Raw genomic sequence first — 18,448 nt, 5'->3', positions numbered from 1 at the left:
CGCCTAATTAATCAATCAGTTTTCATGGATTTTCCTTGTCTGAAATTTTTAGAAACATACCCAGACATATTCTTGAAACTCTTCACCACTTAGAATTTTATCGTGTATAATCCACACTACTACTGAAGTGATTCATCTTGTCTGTCTTTTTCTTCCAAGCTCATTTGAAGCATCGAGAGAGAAATGTGCGGTTAAGAGCTCAAGTTCTGAAGTCAAATAAACTGGGGTTCCATCATTACTAATGGTCAAGATCTTTACTCCTCTGTGCATTTGTCATCTGTTAAATGAACTTAATACCACATTTTATCAAGTATAGGAGGCACAGTTTTCACAACTTAACATAACTGAAGTCAGGATGAATCTTTCAATCAGTGCCTTGTTAAAGTTGAATTGACAGCATGTTGTTTCTTTTCTTTAGTAACAGATACAATAATGATGGACATTATAATCAATGGTATAAGGTTTAATGAAATATGTTAGTGTCTACCTCACTGAGTTATTGTAAGAATAAGAGTTTAAAAAAATAAAAACAAAGCATAGAACTTGGCACAAGATTAACATTCAATATGTGTTAGCTATTATAATGTCTTAATCCACTTCCGGGTCCCTAATGGTCCCTAATGGGTCATTGGATGAATGATGGTCTCATTTTTGGAGTGACTAGGTGATGGCTGGAACACGTTGACATTAAGGTGAGCTCTTCAAAACCTAATTTTAGAGATCAGAACAAATCAGAAATGAGTTGAGTCTGCTGTCCTCACCGGGACAGAGCAGATCTCTGGTAACTTACCCGGCTTTGTCATGGACACTTGGAATCGCTTCCCACTCTCTGTGTCCTCCACTCCATGAGCTGAGATGGAGTACGGTCGACTGGCTTTGTTCTTAAATATGATCAGGATAGAGTCACCCACCTCGGCATGAATCATTGGGCCTAAAGGCAAAACACAGGTCTGTGTGCGTTATCGTTGCTTCTTTCAACACAGATGTAATTTAAACATCGGTAGTATTTAGTAAAATAAAACAAAGGTTAATGTCACTAGCGTACTCCCTTTAGAGGGCAATATTTGTATAGTGTTAAATATCACATAGTATTTGGCAATTGGAACAACCTAGTTTCAAAGCCTGTCTCCTTCACTTATTAGAGAGGCCTCAGGTAAGTCAAGGCCTGCCTGAGTCTCAATTTCCTCATCTGTAAAATGGGTTTAATTACACCTTTCTCATAGGGTTATCGTAAAGATTAAATAAGATGATGTACAATAAGTACTCATTTCAGTGCACTGAAACACAGTAATAAATGCTTAAATTTTTATTACTGCAGAGACATAATTTCCAGGAAAAGCCATATCCATGATATGATGACTTCCGGTTGTAATCTCCCTGCGTGTAACCTTTGTTAAATCTGAAATTGTTCACTATATGCTAAATGGATATAATAATAACAAGAATTAGGATCCAGTGAAATAACGTGTATAAAACTGATTTGAAAGCTAAGAATAAAATTAAAACATTTATGTATTGATTTATGATCAATATAGTGATTTCACTAATGCATGGCCAATGCAGTTTCTCAATATTTGGATACTTGATGAGCTGTGCTCTCTTCAGCTCCTCACATGTACACATTTCTGTTAGAAGCCAGCAGCCTGTGTGCCGGTGGAAATGGGTCCATGCCCCACAGGAGAGGCCTGTGCCAGAAGGACTGTGGGATGCTCCTCGTCCATAGGCACCCCCAGTGCATTTCACCTCTTGGTGCCCAGAATGTGGCACAAATGCAATTTGCCCAGTGCACACCCCACACTGAGAGCGTTAAACAGTGGTCTTTACAAGGCACTGTTTTGAGGAGGATGGAAAGAGACTCCCATTTGGAAGCTCCTCAGACCTGATCCCTATTTATTTGCTTTTTTGGATACTTATTGCATTCTACATTCATAGGGGCATATAGTCATGGTATGGGGGTTCTGACCACACCATTCTTCACTCATTCAGACGATGATTTTAATTGCTTTTTTGAGACAGACCACTAACGGCCTTAAAATATCTAAAATTTGTTGTACTATTATCTTTGGAAGGAAATAGTATGAATCATGAAGTGTCTGAACAATGCTCTTTAAAAAAAAAATACAAAGCCAGAAAAGAAATTTTTAGGCATGTTTTTAAACAGTAAATTTGGGTATAGTTCTAGATAGGGGCATTTGCATGCATATATTAAAATCACTATTTGTATATTCATTACCACTTAAATTGCACATGCCTTGCTGTACTGGTGAGGAAGAGTGAATGCCTTCTGATGTATGGCCTGGTAGGTCACAGGGAACAGTAATGAGCAGTAATGTGTCTGCAGGTACCCTTTGTAACTTTACGAGTACTTGCCTATACCTGAGCTGCAGAAAATGAGTGGATGGGCCTTCCTCTCCCCTGGCCGAGACACTGCTGGGCTCACCTTTGATGGAATCATTCATTTATATCATTTTACCGAGCAGACCCAAACCAAGGCTCTTTGGGTGGCAACCCAGCCCCTTTGGCAGGACCAGCACCTTTTCTTCAGAGCTCAAATGACATACGCAAGTTTCAAAAGAACGTTCCCACCAGAGCTGACTTGATTTAGTGTGACAAACAAATTTGTGTGCCAGTGTTAATAGATGGTGAAGGTGTGGGGTAAGTGGATGGGCATTTAATCATTTATCAAGCTAGCAGTCGTGGTGCCTTATTCAAGCATTAAAAAGCACTGTGTAATACCATACTTTATACATAAGTTATCTCATGCATTTAAAAATGGGAACGGATTTCCAAAAGTCATCTAATTAGATGTCAACAGTAATTGAAAAATTTTAAGATGGGGGAAAAGATAAAGGGGTATAAGAGGTTCAAAGCTCCAGGTATAAAGCAAATAAGTCTTGGGCATGTAATGTACAGCATGGGGAATATAGTCAATAATATTGCGATAGCGTAGTATGGTGTCAGATGGTTGCTGGACTTATGGTGATCACTTTTTTAGGTTATAAATGTTGAATAATTATGGTGTACACCTGAAACTAATATAATATTGTATATTAGCTATATTTTAATAAAAATCTTTTTTTAAAAAGTCATCTAGATTAGCTCTCTGCCTTAATATCTCATCTTCACGATGGGGTCAGGATTGGTGATTCCCAGGTGAAGAAAAGTGGGAAGGAAGGCAGGAAGTGCGGAGTTGATTGCCAGGTCAGGCAGCGCAGGACATCACATGGGTGGAGTCAATTCCCAAAAGGCCATGAGTTAGCACCTCCCAAACTGAAACCAGTCTTTTCGCCTTTAGCACCCTCTCACGTAAGGGGTTCCTCTTTTGTCAGAATTATTTTGACAGTGTTGTCTTAGGGCCCTGTGCCTGGGTAATCTGGAACCTTGAAGAAGTTACGCAAACACTCTGCCTGCTGTCCTGAGGCATTGAATTGTTTCAAATTAAAATTTCCTGGCTCAGTCGAGGAGTGGAAAAGGAACTTCAGGGCAAGACATGGCAGTTAGACTGCCCTGATGGTACGGATTCCTGTTTGTGTGTTATCTGGAAGTCTTATTATTACTGTTCTCTGGATGGGCTGAGCACACAGCATGCTCCCCAAGAGGGCAGAGCAGGGAGATGTGGCACTTGGCTGGGTGCAGTCAGGCTAGCCTGTTCCTTCCCGCCCTTCTCAGGTGTAAGTCTAACAGACGCTGCCAGCTGTGCCATACCCAGCAGTTCTAAGTGCTCCTCTCGCGGTGGTCGGGCTTTGATCTCCACAAACTCTCCATTGGTGTATTCCCTGTAAACCACTTTCTTGTACTGAGAGCCAATCCAGTATTCAGTGTGGTTCATAAATATGTCTCCATGTCTGCAAATCAGAAGCATCGAAAGTTAAAATTGTCAGAGGGGAGAAAAACCTTGAGTGCTTCTGAGGGATATGGGGTTACTTCAGGGCAGTGCTTCCCAACCCTGGCTGCCATCAGGACCTCCCTGGGGAGCTGACCTTTTGCACCAGGCTCTCTGGGAGTGGGGTCAGGAATCTGCATTTGAAAGCACCTCAGGGGACAGTGATGTGAGCAGCACACCACTGGCTTACGGCCCACTCTTGGGAACCATTGCACTATAGCCCTGATGGGTCTTGAATAGGGCCAGCCTTAGTTAGAGACTTCCCTGAGGTTGTGCTTTTCTTCTTGGGAGGAACTAACCTCACACGCATGCCCATGCATGCACCTACCCACACTCTACCACCCTGTGTTGCTCTAGACTTCCGATGTATCATTCTGGGCCTTGTTATGGGTTTTCACTTTGAGTGATCTCAGGAAAGCCTGTGGTTTGTGTTTGTGCATGTGACCCTATACAGTTGATTCTTGTTATTCACAGTACTCGTGTCCAAGAAAGTGACTGCAAACATTAAAATTATGAACACTGAACCATGGTCCTAGGGGAAACATAGGGCAAGATTCCTTATAACCTCTGGCCACAATATTTTCATCAACACATCAGTATATAACCTTGTGTGTTTCTGTTTAAAGACATCTTGTTTAATATATATCAACATTGAATTTACAGCCAAAACCCTTTAACTCTTGCCTGAATGAAGCTTATCTAACACATATATTTCCTCTGCAAAACCTTCTTGAGCATTCCAACACTAGACAGCACTTCAGCACTATGCTAAAACAGCTAAATCACCAACAAAAAGCATAAACATGCAAAAAAAAAAAGAAGAAAAGAAAAAAAGTGGCACTAAATAAATCACAAAAATGACATTTGTTTACAGAATGAGATCTGAAAGAAGAAGGCAGAGCAATGCCTTGTTTGACCTCAGCTGGGAACATGGATATCAGGTGACAAAAAATTTTTGCTGCTTTATATTTATGATCACAAAAGCACCACAAGAACTAATTTGGGGGTCACAAATACATTTTAATAAATAGGTGAATCCACAAATATGGAATCCACCAAAAATGAAGATTGACTGTATATTTAATCTATCACCAAGATAGATCATCACAAAAAACAGAAAAACAATCTACCAATTTTATCTCCAAAATACGGTATGCCTCATCTCCTTCTACTTCTCACCGTTAAACTGCCCACTCCAATCTAAGCTACCTCCATCACTTACCTGCATTAACTGGAATTGTTCTCCCTGCCACCTGCACTCCTTTCTTCCCTCCATTCTCTATACTGCAGGCAGAGTGATCCTAAACTATAAATTCAACCAAGTTTTCCTTCTGGAAAATCTTTTCATGGCTTCCCACGACCAAACTCCTTGAATTGGCTCTCACACTGCTGCCCCGTCACCATCTACCTCTGCCAGCCTCCCCAGACCCCATTTACTCTACACTCAGGTCATTCTACCATTCACTCTCTTGAACACCATCCACCTTCCATGCGTCCTCCCCACCTCCAGGCCTTCCATGTGCTGCTCTCTGTGCCAAGAACACGCTTCCTACCTCTTCAACTTGTCCACTCTTCATGTTCCAGGTCCAAGACGCCTTCCTCCTGGAAGCTATCCCTGACTGCTTACCCTCTCCCCATCTTTCCCCCAGATGGGGCTGTGTGCTCCTGCTGTGTGTTCCCGCTGCACCCTGCACTCCCTCTCATGGTGATTGCCTCACTCAGTGTGCTTGCTCTAACATGTTCCCCATGGACCATGAGGTCTGTGTGGGAAGACCTTGTTTGCTCTTCTCAGCACTGTTCCATCAGCACTTTGCATAATGTCTAGCACACAGTAGGTATTTAACAAGTGCATATATACCGTCTGCCCTACTTTATGCTTTCCAAGGGAAGAGAATTTTTCTTCTACTTTTATTTTCCAGGAGTCCCAGTAACACTTGTGGTAGTGACAAGCACAGACTCTGGAGCCATGCTCTACTGTTTTCCAGCTTTCCTTTTTTGAAAATGAGGTGATAATAACATATCTAGCTCCCAGGATTGGTGTGAGGATTGTATGAGATAAGGTCTGCCAAGCACTGTGTCACATACAGATTAGGCACCATGTAAGCGTTTGCTCTGTCATCATCTCTCTAGGATGTCATGTGCAATGCTGGGCCAAAGCTCATCAAATGGGTCAAGGGTATTGTGAAGGTCATACCAGATAAAGAGTTTGTCAAAGCCCTAGCAGAATGCCTGGATCGTGGTGGGTGCTCAGTAGATGGTGGTTATTATCTCAAATCCCACGTTAGTTACATTACCTGAAGATAAGTCCACAAGAAGAGTATACCTTTATTTCTCTACAGCAACTGAACCTGTTTTCAAATTTCTTCCCACTGCACAAACCCTGTACTGATGGTCTCATTTGTTGCCTTTTGGGATCCTGAGGCCTTCCTGGTATGTTCTTAGGAAGTCCTAGGGAAAGACTTCTAGGTCCCAGATGTGCTGACCAGGACAATAAATGTCTCAGGGATAACCTGTACTGAGAGGTGGTTTGAAAACCAGATGTGTCCCATGGCTCTGGCCTTGGGTCAAAGGGCAGAAACACAGCAAATGAGGTGCAGAAGGGGCATTTTTTCCCTGGATTCCTATCTATAGGGGTGCCACAGACATGCTACTGGGGGAACTTGTTTCAAATCTGTACTTTGTTCTTATCTACAGGTCTGTCGTATTTTGAATATATGAACATGTTCTCAGTTCACTTTGCTTTTATTTATTAACGGCCAATATCCAGAGTGGCTGGGGCAGGGTACAAGCACACTCAGCTGCTTCTATCTCTCTGTGTCATTTGGGAGACAATCCCAGAAGACTGTAACTACGGCTTCCTGCCAGCGCAGAAAGATGGAGCACTTAAAACAGAAATTATACCGAGTTTCACGAAAATAATGAAGACTATGTTTCTTACTCATGAGCTAAGAAAGTACATGTGACAGAATTATTATACAATTACTTCTTTAGTTATGACAGCCTTTTAATGGATAATCATTTTAGAAAAGGCCAAATTAGTGTTCACATTTCATATTCTACTGCACCAGCAGGAGTCCTTAGCTTGTATGGGCAGCACTGGTTTTGCAGGAAAAGGGTATCTGGTGAACAAATGGTTGGCGAATAATTGAATGAATTATAAGTCATCCTGTCCTCGAGGCAAATCTTTTTAAAATGAAGAGGCATTTTATTTCTTCATTTATCCATAAGGTGGCACTGTTATACTCTTCTTTTCCAGGAATCTGAACCCTCAAAACAGAGGCCCACAAGGAAGAAGAGAAACAAACGTGTTAAGATCAAGAGCAGTGATGTGTAGAAGAGTTTGTGTGTGACATAGCCATAGAGGATTAGTGAGAGGGGTGAGGAGGGGAAAGGGGAAGGGAGGGTGATAATAAAGAATAAAGAGGAACAGGGGCATGTAAGTCAACACGGCTGTTGGAGAGAACGTGGATTTGTCCTTCAAAAGGTCTGTGTTCAATTCCAGCTCCGCCAATCACCAGTCGGACAATTTTAACTCTCTGCACCCAAGTCTCTGAGTCTATATGTGGGGACAATGATATCCAAACAGAGGATAGTTGTGAAGTGGGGTTTATGAACTTTGGGGGAGGAGGTCTGCAGATCTGAGCCTGACAGATGTCTCTATACCTTGTCTGACTCTACTCCAGTGCACCCCGGAGGGCTTAGGGCTGGTGGAGGACCAGTGCTCACAAGCCTGTGCAGGGCTTGAGCCTCACTGATTTGCCCACTAAGCCCTCCGTGGCTGACAGCGCTTTCATGGGAAGGTCAATTTTGTGGACTTTCTATGTACAGGACCTAGTAGAGAGACCTGCTCGTCCTATCCCCACTCGGAATCTCTGCCAAGGCAATGCCTCCTACACCCTGCTGGGTTGTTCCCCGACCCGGAGAAGCACTTGGTCAACGGCCCATCCTCCGTCCCCCTTCTCTGAGGTCCTCAATCTATAGCAGTCCATCCTCTCACCCGGATCTACACAGCATCCCTGCTGTACCCAGCTGTACCCTTTTGTCTTCCCAGTCCCAGGATCGCTGTGGGACCTGCATCTTTCCTTAAATCCTTTCACTCCAGATGCTCAAAGGCACATTCATTGGTCCACAGCCACACCTGGAAACAGCCACACCCTGGTAGAGATGTACTGAGCCTCCAGTGAGTGTCCTCCAAATAACTTCAGACCCCCTTCCCGGGATGGAGACGGGCAGCTTCCCTAATATTTTGTGCTCATAGTAAAAGTCTCTATCAGAACTGTGCAGGCAAAACCAGGGCATTCTTAGATTTCCACATTTGATAAATGTCTACAGAGCATGTGCAATCCCACCCAAGAGACTTGGCTTCGCCCGTGGTACCTTTCCCCTTCTGCGTCCAAGTGCTGCTTTTCGAACTCCCAGTTTTTGTTAGGGGCATAATCCCATTCTACCTCTTCAGCAGCGATGTAAAAGGTTCTTATCATCCCGTAGGGCTGCTCTGAAAGGTCCTTGTTGCCACAGCTGTTGACCTCATATATCTGATTCATGCCTCTCGTGAAGTGGTGCATGGTGGTACAAAACACCCTGAAAATACCTGCAAGAGAAATGGCTTGGCAATTTTTTTGGTTTTGTTCTTGGTTTTGGTTTGCTAGCACATTTACATATTTTATTCCAAAATAAATAACCGGTAAGGTAGATTTCTAAAACATTAATTTTATATACTATTTTAAAATCAGACCCCTAAAGGAATAAGTTACTTTGAATATATTTACTTATGGGGGAAAATACCATTTGAAATTCATTTGTAATGGAAAAATGAAACTTGCACAGTTGCTGCCAAGAAGTAATTTCTCTGTGTCTTCTCTATTCTGTGCAAACAGATTAGAAGACAGTCACTCCTGGAAAATCACTGATACGTATAATTATCTTAGCCCAGCCCAGTTTAAGAAGAACTGATTATCTGTAAGATTAACACCCTAGGCAAAGTTCAAATTAGGACACATTTCTGAAGTCATGTATTTTGCCCTGAAGGATTTCATAAACTATAAATCGCAACACATATAAGTTATTATTACTAAAGCCAAATGTATTACTTCATTAAACCTTTGAGCAAAGGAGGTTCTCATTACCAATGGTAGAATCTACATTGTGCCAGATGAAATACAAAAAAGCAACTAGATTGCTCTACATAATACTAACTCTCATGCCTGACTGAGAATTATATAATTTTTAAACTGAATTTTCCAGATGCATTGTCATCAGGTAGATATACTTCAACTAAATTTACCATAAAATCATATAAAACAAAATTATTGGAAGATATTAACTCTCAGAGAAATTATTGGATATTTCCAATTATTGGGATCCAATTGGAAGTACCTGATAATTGGATAATTCCAAGATTATGAGATTATGAGATAAATCTTCCCTTCCTCTAATAGACTGTTTTTAGAGTGGCTCTCGTTAACTACCATTTAGAGTGATTAGTGTGGCTCTCGTTAACTACTGTGTTTCCCCGAAAATAAGACCTAACTGGAAAATAAGCCCTAGCATGGTTTTTCAGGATGACATTCCCTAAAAGCCCTAATGCGTCTTTTGGAGCAAAAATTAATATAAGACCCGGTCTTATTTTGGGGGAAACATGGTGTCTACAATGCACACAGATAGCTTTCGTCATGCTACATGTGTCTAAATATTGCCAAATTACCCCTTCAGGATGGGCAAAAACCATTGGTTCAGTGGTACCCTAGCACCCACAGGCACCGGTGAGGAAGAGTCTCTGAAACCACAAGGAATATACCTCTGAGAACAGAGTTGGCAGGGGCGCCTGCATATGTTGTTTTCCAGGCAGTCCGTTATTTATGCATTCATCATGTTCTTCAATAGTCAGGGAATTATCTTCTCTCAGCACAAAGAGGCGTTTAAGGCCTTGTTTGTGGTGATGATTTCAGGGATGTATACTTATCTCCAGACTCATTAATTTGTATAAATTAAATATGAGCAGCTCTTTGTATATCAATCATACCTCAACATAGTGTTGTTTTTTTTTAAAAAAAAAGAACAAAAAGAAAATGCTTGAGTTTCAGGCTACTGTCTATCCTATCTACATTTGGGGCACTGTTTTTGGCTCATTGATGTGGGACAGGAATGGGTGGACCAGCTTTTAGGTAGTCACAGATTTATACTTACCACCAAACATAAATGGGAAAACATTGTTGTGAAGCTCTTTAGAAGTGTATAGGGCACATGATTAATATTCAAGGTACTGGAATAAGTAGCCAAGTCTCTAAAATCATTCCAGCCAGCTCTAGCTTTGAATGCCTGTTTTCTATAGATTAAAATTATTTGACTGTTTCCCTCCCCTCCCCTTTTTGGTTTTGAAGAGTGCATTTTAAAACACTCATTGTGCCCAAGGCATCTCTTGGTTTGGGTGAGTCATAATTTAACAATTATATTGATATAGAAAGGTTGAATACTAGAAGTTTACAAAAGTAAGAATTACAGAGCTCCTAGTCTCAGACAGTTCTTGGGGAAGAGTTTTGAAGCCCAAACGTCAAGTTCTTAACCAATGGCACTGTGTGGCATTCATTGTGAAGTAAAGGAATAAACACTCACTCGTAACAGAGGCAGAGTTGGCAGAGTTGGGTAGCTATGGGTTTCTTTTTAAGATGAATGAACAAGCTGGGTTGGAGAAACACGTTGAAAGCCCATAGTACTTGCTATCCTTATTTTTCATGCAACAGTTTATATATGCTGCCATATGTTGCTCTATATATTTTATAAAAATGCCCCAAGTATCCAATTCGCTTGGGCATCTCTAAGAGAAAGGACAGGTACTGGCACTTCAGTGGCCTTCCATGGACTTCAGACCCAATGCAACTTGTCCTCTGGGGAAACCAAGGGAGCACAAGAGAATGAAATTAGAGAAGCCCCCAAATAACTCATCAAGAGAGCACTATCCATCTCTAGAGAAGGCAGACTGGGTCACATCATAACCTAGAAGCATCCATTGGGCTGTCCACGCCTGGTAAGATGCTTCTGGGCAGCAACTAAAACAATGCTTAAAGAGCACAAAAATATCCTCTTTCTTGGGCCTGAATTCTTCACAGATATAAATCAAGGTCATTCTCCAAAGATTTGTGCAGCAAGGTCATTTAGAGGACTACCACTTCTGCTTGTTGGATCTTATTTTAGATGCTTCTCCTTTGTCCTTTATGCTATGTGTTTGGAATAAAATAGGACTCCCTGATTCCAGTCAAGACTGTATCTCATTCTACACGCCCTGAAGTGCCCAAAGTTGACCAGTTTCTTCAGAGAGAGGACCCTAAGAGTATATGCCTGGAGATAGGAATTTGGTCACCTGAGATGACCCCTAGTTTACCTGCATGGTCTGGCTGCATGAATGCCGTTGTAGAGGTATGGGGAAACAGGGCCAGGGTGTCGCGGTGAGTCCCTCGTAGATGGATGGTGTTGCCTTGAAAATAAACTCCGTGCATGTCCGTGTCAGTGCCCATTCCAATCATGTGCCAGGAAACTCTGTCCTTTTTACACATGTTTAGGCCTGGCTGGTTGCCATACACATAGCCATTAATAGCTAAATGGAAAGAAAGACATAATCAGAGCCCATTATAATTTTGTAGACATACTGAAAACACATCATCTTAGTGAGATTATCAGTGTATATGGTATGGGGATGTTCAAGTTCAAACTATCGACAGAAGATCCTTATTATCAGAGAATAAATAGTCCTGGGGCAAAGTCCAATGGTGAATCGATTTAAAAATGGAGACTGAAATTAACAAGGAATAATGCAAATATACTAAAATTGTGAAAATGTTATGTTTAACGATGTATATACAAGGGCATGAATTCTAAGAATCAATAAGGAATAATCGATAAGTTGTTTTCTGACAAAATTGTTTGATAGTGTAATGTGATATCCTTCAATTTAAATTTTAGTTTTTCAGATTATAAAGATCATCCTTGCAAAAATATAAACTTTAGCAATTTCCTCCAAAGTCTTCTCTAAAACTCTTGATATGAAAATCATTTTCTTTTGAGGTTCTCATCCTGTCATCTCTTTGTTAAGTGTCTCTTCCTTGGTTATTAATTCATTTAATTTTGTCAGATTCTCATTTGCCAATGGCTTTGCATTTGATTCTAGACGTTACCAGACATCCCTTTACTGATTTCATGAATCCTGCATCGTTTGAAAGATTTGCAGTTGATTAACATTATCTTCAAATGTCTGGTCAGTGGAGAGGGACTTTTTTGAGGGGAGAGGGACACTAAGTTTATAAGACGGTAATAATTTTGCCTTATGATAACTTTTGTTTTCCTACCTCAGTAAAACAACTGAAGGGACTTGGAATAATGATTACTTACATATGAAGACCCTCTGTATCTCCAGAAATGCAAATTGTTTTTATCTGTTACATCAACCTCAGTCCATTGATAGTGGCTACGTGGTGCAGTGCCTTGAGAAGAATTGAGAAACCACATTCCCACTCTGTAGGGGGATGAATGCCATGACCGAATAGCGCTGTCTGAGGGGTGACTGCGCATGATGTTGTCATATTAGGCTTGATGTCTCAGAGAGAGCAAGATTATATCCCTGCCCCCTCCTTACAAATGCCCACAGTAGGAAAGAACAACTATCATGAATGATCTTCTGTTATAATCCCCTTGTCAAATAAAATTATTTTTTTATTATTTCTGTGTCTGAAGAACGAGTGGTGCTTGGCAATTTTGCTCAAATATCTGGGATTATTAGTAGAATGTCTAAGAAACCCTGGGGCTTCTGAGAAGAACATCACATTTTCTGAAAAAATCTTTGATAATGCTTTTGCCAAGAAATGATCTAAATCTTGTCCACTGAATATTAAAGAGATAGTATTGTAAGTTGGGGTGTTAATAATTTAGTCCTTAGGTAGCTGATAGAGAATCTTCTGTTGCCTTGGAACTCTAGTTAAAAGCCCCTTTTTCTGGAACACTCATTCGTTCATTCACTCAACAAACACCTTTGACTATAGACTATATCTCATAATAGGTGCCATGCAGAGCATTGTATACCATGTGAGGCACTTGCTCTTTGGTATTGTTCCCATCTTTCTTCCCCCCCACTCCACACAAGAAGACTGAAGATAGAATTTAATTTCTAATTAATGTGAAATGTAATTAAAATACATTGTTTTCCTTGAATTTTGCTTTAAAACTGACATATTATATATGTCCAACATATGAAAACATATTCCACATTGTCAAACCAGGATGGGGCTGGATTTGACATGGTCCATTAGGGTGGTTAGTGTTTTCTCTATATAGGCCTCTCGTGATAAATTTCTTTTGCAATTAGCTTCTCCACTAAGGAATTGTTGTTTCCTCCTTTCTAGTTTAGTTTCCCTTTTTTATTGACTAGGAGGAAGGTTGGAAACGAATTTTGTATTCGGGTTATAACAAAACTTTTCATAGAAGATGACAATGAAAGTGCCTTACTCCATGCTTTCCATCAGCCCAAGAGGGGACTGTTGGAACAGAGCATCTGGAACCACAGGAGTCTATGAGTTGGGTGCTATGGGTCACTTGGAATATTGGACATTGTTGGACTTCCTTGTGGAAGAGGGAGATTTGGAGCTGTTTTATTATTTCCCCATATGTTTTATAGGCAATAAATAGATGTTATGTTTGATCCTAGAAACCAGCACTTTAGCACCTGTTACCTTACAGTGCCTTCTTTAGGCACTTTTTTTGATGGCATACTCTTACAGGCATTTGAGTTTGGACTCTGGCTCATGATTTCACGCCCTTGGGTTATGTGCCCAAGACTAACAAGAATCTTGTGGCAGACCAATTACAAAGTGGTATGCTATTATAACAACTGATGGAGAGAGAGATGGAGAAGGAGAATTAAGTAATTTCTCTGAAATGAAGATCTGGGATAGGAATGGCTAGTGTTTTACAAATTAACCCTTTAGCGAGACATGTCTATGACTTGATAATAGATATTTTGCTGTACAGTCACTACCTCTCATTATCACTGGGGTTATCAGACATAATCATGTGATTGCGAACCCAAGGGAGGGCATTTTGTCAGTAATCTTATCCATTTAAGATATACTTTGATCTTTGCTAGTTCAAATTTTGTGTTGGTTCATCTAAGGCTGATAAAGTGTTTTAGAAGTATTAATTAAGGGTCATAACATCTCTGGGAGGGAGAGAGTTTTCATCATACCCTGTGAGGCTGAAGCCACAAAATAATGTACTTGGGACCAAGAACAACACCCAAGAACCAAAATTAAGATAGTTACAGCTTTGCCAACACTTTCACTTCAAATGCAATTACACCTTTTCTTTACAGGAGGAAACGTCATTTTTTTATACCATGCATCCTGTTGGATTTCACAAACTCTTTGTCTTCTTTGTCAACAGTGAAGGGACGCCGGGTAAACTTCTGGATGTTTTCATCAAGATACAGGCTCAGATTCTCATCGAAGACTGTGAATAGTAGGTAAAATTCCTTGTCTATGCCTTTCTATAGAGAAGAAAGAAATGAGTATAAAAAGTACAGGTTGGAGGACTCCTTGACTCTGCTTTGCTTTTAAAGTTAACACAAAGTAAATAAGGATCAGCATCAGTCTTCGATTTACTGGGTCATTTTGTAAACCAGGGTTCTCGTAAATTCATTCCACCCCTAAAAAATCCATCTCATTATATCCTTTTCCCTCCTCTTGTGACTTCCTCAGGGGAAGTAAGTCCCTGCTGGGAGGCTTTCCTACTCTGTGGGACTACTGTTGTCAGGCTGGACGTCCTTGTCTTCCTCTCCTTACCACGGCCTCCATGTCCTGGCCCAGACTCTCTCTCTCCCTGATTTCATAGCCTTGGACTCGCCCCCTAGCTTACACCAGCCACCCTGGCCTTTTGCTCTTTCATGAACACACCAACCTCATTCCCACCTCAGGGCCTTGTCATGTGCTGTTCCCACTGCCTAGCAGGTTCTCTCAGGTCTCGCTTAGGTCACTTCCTTACTTTATCCAGTTCTCTGCACAAATGCCACCTCCTCAGAAGACTCTTTCCTGACCATGCTGTTTAAAACAGTCACTCATCTTCTACCTTGCCTGCAAACTCACCCACTTTACCCTACTTGACTCTTCATAGCACTTATCTCTGCCTGAACTTGTATTTTGTGTACGAACTTACAATTGTTTTCTCACTGCAATGTAGTCTTTATGAAGGCAGGAACATTTTGGAGTTTTCTCTATATGCTCAGCTCAAAAAAAAAAAAAAAAAAAAGGAGAAAAAAAAAAAGCCTGGAAAAGCAGGCACCCAGTACATGTTTGTGAAATAATGAATTCAGACAACCTATAAGACCTTGCTCTGTTATGTTACCTTGAATTGCTATTGAGGGGACTATGGATGACTTCCTCTCTGTGTATATTTCTAATCCATCTATTTTGAGAACATCTGACCACACAGCATCCTGAATGCTGAAATATGCTTTTCTTTAAAGGTGAAACAGGGAGCTGACTATATTTTCTGTCCCTCAACATCTTCCTTTCTCTTCTAATATGCTCCCTTCTGATCCACCCTTCTGCTGCCTGCTCCAGAGGGATCCTCAGCAATGCTATCTGATTACATCTCTTTTCTTATTAAACTGGACAATATGATCTAAGCTCCCAGTGCCTGATCCCAACCTGCCTGTACAGCCTCATCTCCTGGCCCTTGCCTCCTGGTACTTTGACGGAAGCAAGGCCAAGTTCCTTGCAGGAATCTGAACTTCTTGTGTTCTGCAGGCCTCTGTCCTTCATGCATGTACCCCTCAACTTTGACGGTCTGTCACCCTAATCCAGCCTCAAGGGCCAGCTCAGCTGTCCTACCTCTGTGATGCTTTCCTAATGCCTCACCAAAGACATGGGTACTCCTTGCTTTACACTCTTACTATATCATATATATACACTTACTGCTTTTATTGCATGGTGTTTTAGAAGGCAGTAGTTTAAGATGATGGAAAGAAACAAGGTAGGCTTGAAATTTTTAAAAATAAAATGTAAAACCTTGAAGAGACATAAAGGGTCAAAAATACAAAAGCTGATAGGCTATGGGAGCAGGCAGATCTAGGTTCTAACGCCATTATTCTTTTTCATGATTTTGTGTAAGTAGACTGGCTATGAATGGGATTTGGCTCAGGTAACAATGCACAGAGATTATAAAATGCTTCTAGCAAACCTCAAAGTTACCATCGAATGTGGCAAAATGATAAGTACCTTACAAAGTTTTTCTAACACTCAATTTCCTTCGCTCAGGTATTTAGCTAGTAGGAAGCAGGGTAGTATATTGGGAAAAGGTCAAAGCTGACTGCTCAAAGTCCCATGTTCTACTGCTGACTGTCACTACTAACTAGGTGTATTTCCTGGGATATCACTTAATGTCTCAGAGCCCCAGTTTCTTCTGCTTTATAAAGGGCATGATCCTTCTGCTTTGCCTTATATGATTATTGCGGCACAGTGTAAGCATTCAGTCTTCTTACACAAGCATTGTTCAGGGTCATTCAGAGGACCAGGGACACACTGAACCTCAAATAGACATTTCCAGGTTTGGTCCTTTGTGCAGGAAATGAAAATCTGAGGTGGATCAAGATACTTTGTGTCCTCTACTTAGAAGTTCCCTTGAGCCCCGAGGCGGGTCCACACAATACCAAACATTATAAAATATTCCATTTAAATAGTCTTGCTATTTCTGATTGGTGAAGTAATTCCAAATGGCTAAATGACTGGATTTTTCTTGTTTCATCAATGTGTTTAATATCATGCAGACATAGCTTGGAATGCTATGCTTTGCCACACTAATAAGCGCAACCATCCAAGTTTCTAAGGTGGGACTTGCTGGAAGTTAACGGCATGCTTTCTTATTCCTTCAGCCATAGTGATCAGCTTCCAGTTCACAGTGGTGAGTTACAGTGGTTCTCAACCCTGGCTGCACTTGGGAATCACCTGGAGATTCAGATCTAATTGGCCTGGAGCCCCTGAATAAAAGATGTTTAAAAGGTCTCTGGGTTGTTCTAATGGATGGCCAAGTTTGAGAAAATTTGTCCAAAAAGAAAGGATCCCAATTTGCTTTCCACGTGGATCTCAGAAGATTCCAGAATCAAAGCAATGCACAGGGAGATACCCACCAAATCCCAGCCACAAGAAGCAGAAATCCTGGGTATCTGGTGGGCATCTGTAACTTTGGAAAATCAGATCTTAAAATTACAAAACAGGGCTGGCCCAGTGGCTCAGGTGGTTGGAGCTCCATGCTCCTAACTCCGAAGGCTGCCAGTTCCATTCCCACATGGGCCAGTGGGCTCTCAACCACAAGGTTGCCGGTTCAATTCCTCGAGTCCCGCAAGGTCCCGCAAAGGATGGGGGGCAGCGTCCCCTGCAACTAAGATTAAACACGGCACCTTGAGCTGAGCTGCCACTGAGATCCCAGATGGCTCAGTTGGTTGGAGCGTGGGCTCTCAACCACAAGGTTGCTGGTTCAACTCCCACAAGGGATGGTGGGCTGCACCCCCTGCAAGTAGCAGGGGCAACTGGACCTGGAGCTGAGCTGCGCCCTCCACAACTAAGACTGAAAGGACAACAACTTGAAGCTGAATGGCACCCTCCACAACTAAGATTGAAAGGACAACAACCTGACTTGGAAAAAAAAAAAGTCCTGGAAGTACACACTGTTCCCCAATAAAGTCCTGTTCCCCTTCCCCAATAAAATCTGGAAAAAAATTACAAAACAATTCAATTCCCATTATACCGAAGTCAATTTCAAGATGAAGGGGAAGAAATTCCTTTTTGTTACTGACTCTTTAGTACTATGTATCTCTAGCCAGGTTACTGCTTTCTCCCATACAATCCTGAGTGGACCGTTGATGACCTACCTGTGTCCCATCATCATCAAGAACGCCCTTTTTACAGACTAGCAAAGGCCCTACAAGGCCAGAGCTGGTGTCCTTGATTGGCTCAACTGCTGAGAAGTAAAGATAGGTCAGACAGGGAGGATCATCTGCTGTTGGGCTTACACTTTCAGGCAATGTCCACCTGTATGTGAAGGTTTCACCTGGCTTAACATGTGCCCCTGGTTTCAGAAATCCTGAGGAGATAAATGAAACAATTACTCAAAGCCATTGTCACAGTCCGCTGTTTCATGAGATAGAAGCTTATATCAAAGGATTGTATACTTAATAGATTACATTTAGCATCTTCATAGATACTGTTTCTTAATCAAATATCAGATTTAGAATATATTAAGAGTGATAGTTGCCCATTTAGCGGTTAAATGTAAACCCATAAAATATTGAGTGCCTTCTCTGTGGAATATATTACACTTGGCCCTGCAGAGTATACCCCAAAAAGTTAAGTAAGAGACTTATCTTTAAAGAGTTTAAAATCTTGATGGTTGAACTAGGAAATAACCCAAATAACTACAAGATAGAGTAAGGAAGGAAGTGAATGCCCAGGCTGACTAAGCTGGTAAATGGCAGATCTGGGATTCAAACTCGGGACTGTTTGATTCCAAAGACTGTGCACTTAACTTTCA

At 41.3% G+C, this 18,448-nt stretch overlaps 1 protein-coding gene across 1 annotated transcript in view; it reads right to left on the bottom strand.

Annotated features, from left to right (window-relative positions):
• HEPHL1 (hephaestin like 1) overlaps window positions 1–18,448 on the bottom strand; it is a gene marked incomplete at both ends in the record, with an annotated part of 61,887 nt that overhangs the window by 11,618 nt on the left and 31,821 nt on the right. The window contains 6 exons of the mRNA XM_081063745.1: window positions 791–931; window positions 3,706–3,845; window positions 8,261–8,474; window positions 11,262–11,474; window positions 14,261–14,411; window positions 17,790–18,001. Coding sequence (XP_080919871.1) covers window positions 791–931; window positions 3,706–3,845; window positions 8,261–8,474; window positions 11,262–11,474; window positions 14,261–14,411; window positions 17,790–18,001 — 1,071 coding nt within the window. The remainder of the gene's footprint in view (window positions 1–790; window positions 932–3,705; window positions 3,846–8,260; window positions 8,475–11,261; window positions 11,475–14,260; window positions 14,412–17,789; window positions 18,002–18,448) is intronic.

This window comes from Rhinolophus hipposideros (assembly GCF_964194185.1).
Source record: "Rhinolophus hipposideros genome assembly, chromosome: 10".
NCBI classification, from domain to species: domain Eukaryota; kingdom Metazoa; phylum Chordata; class Mammalia; order Chiroptera; family Rhinolophidae; genus Rhinolophus; species Rhinolophus hipposideros.
The sequence above is the reverse complement of the archived record's forward strand: the minus strand, read 5'-3'. Positions and strand labels throughout refer to the sequence as shown.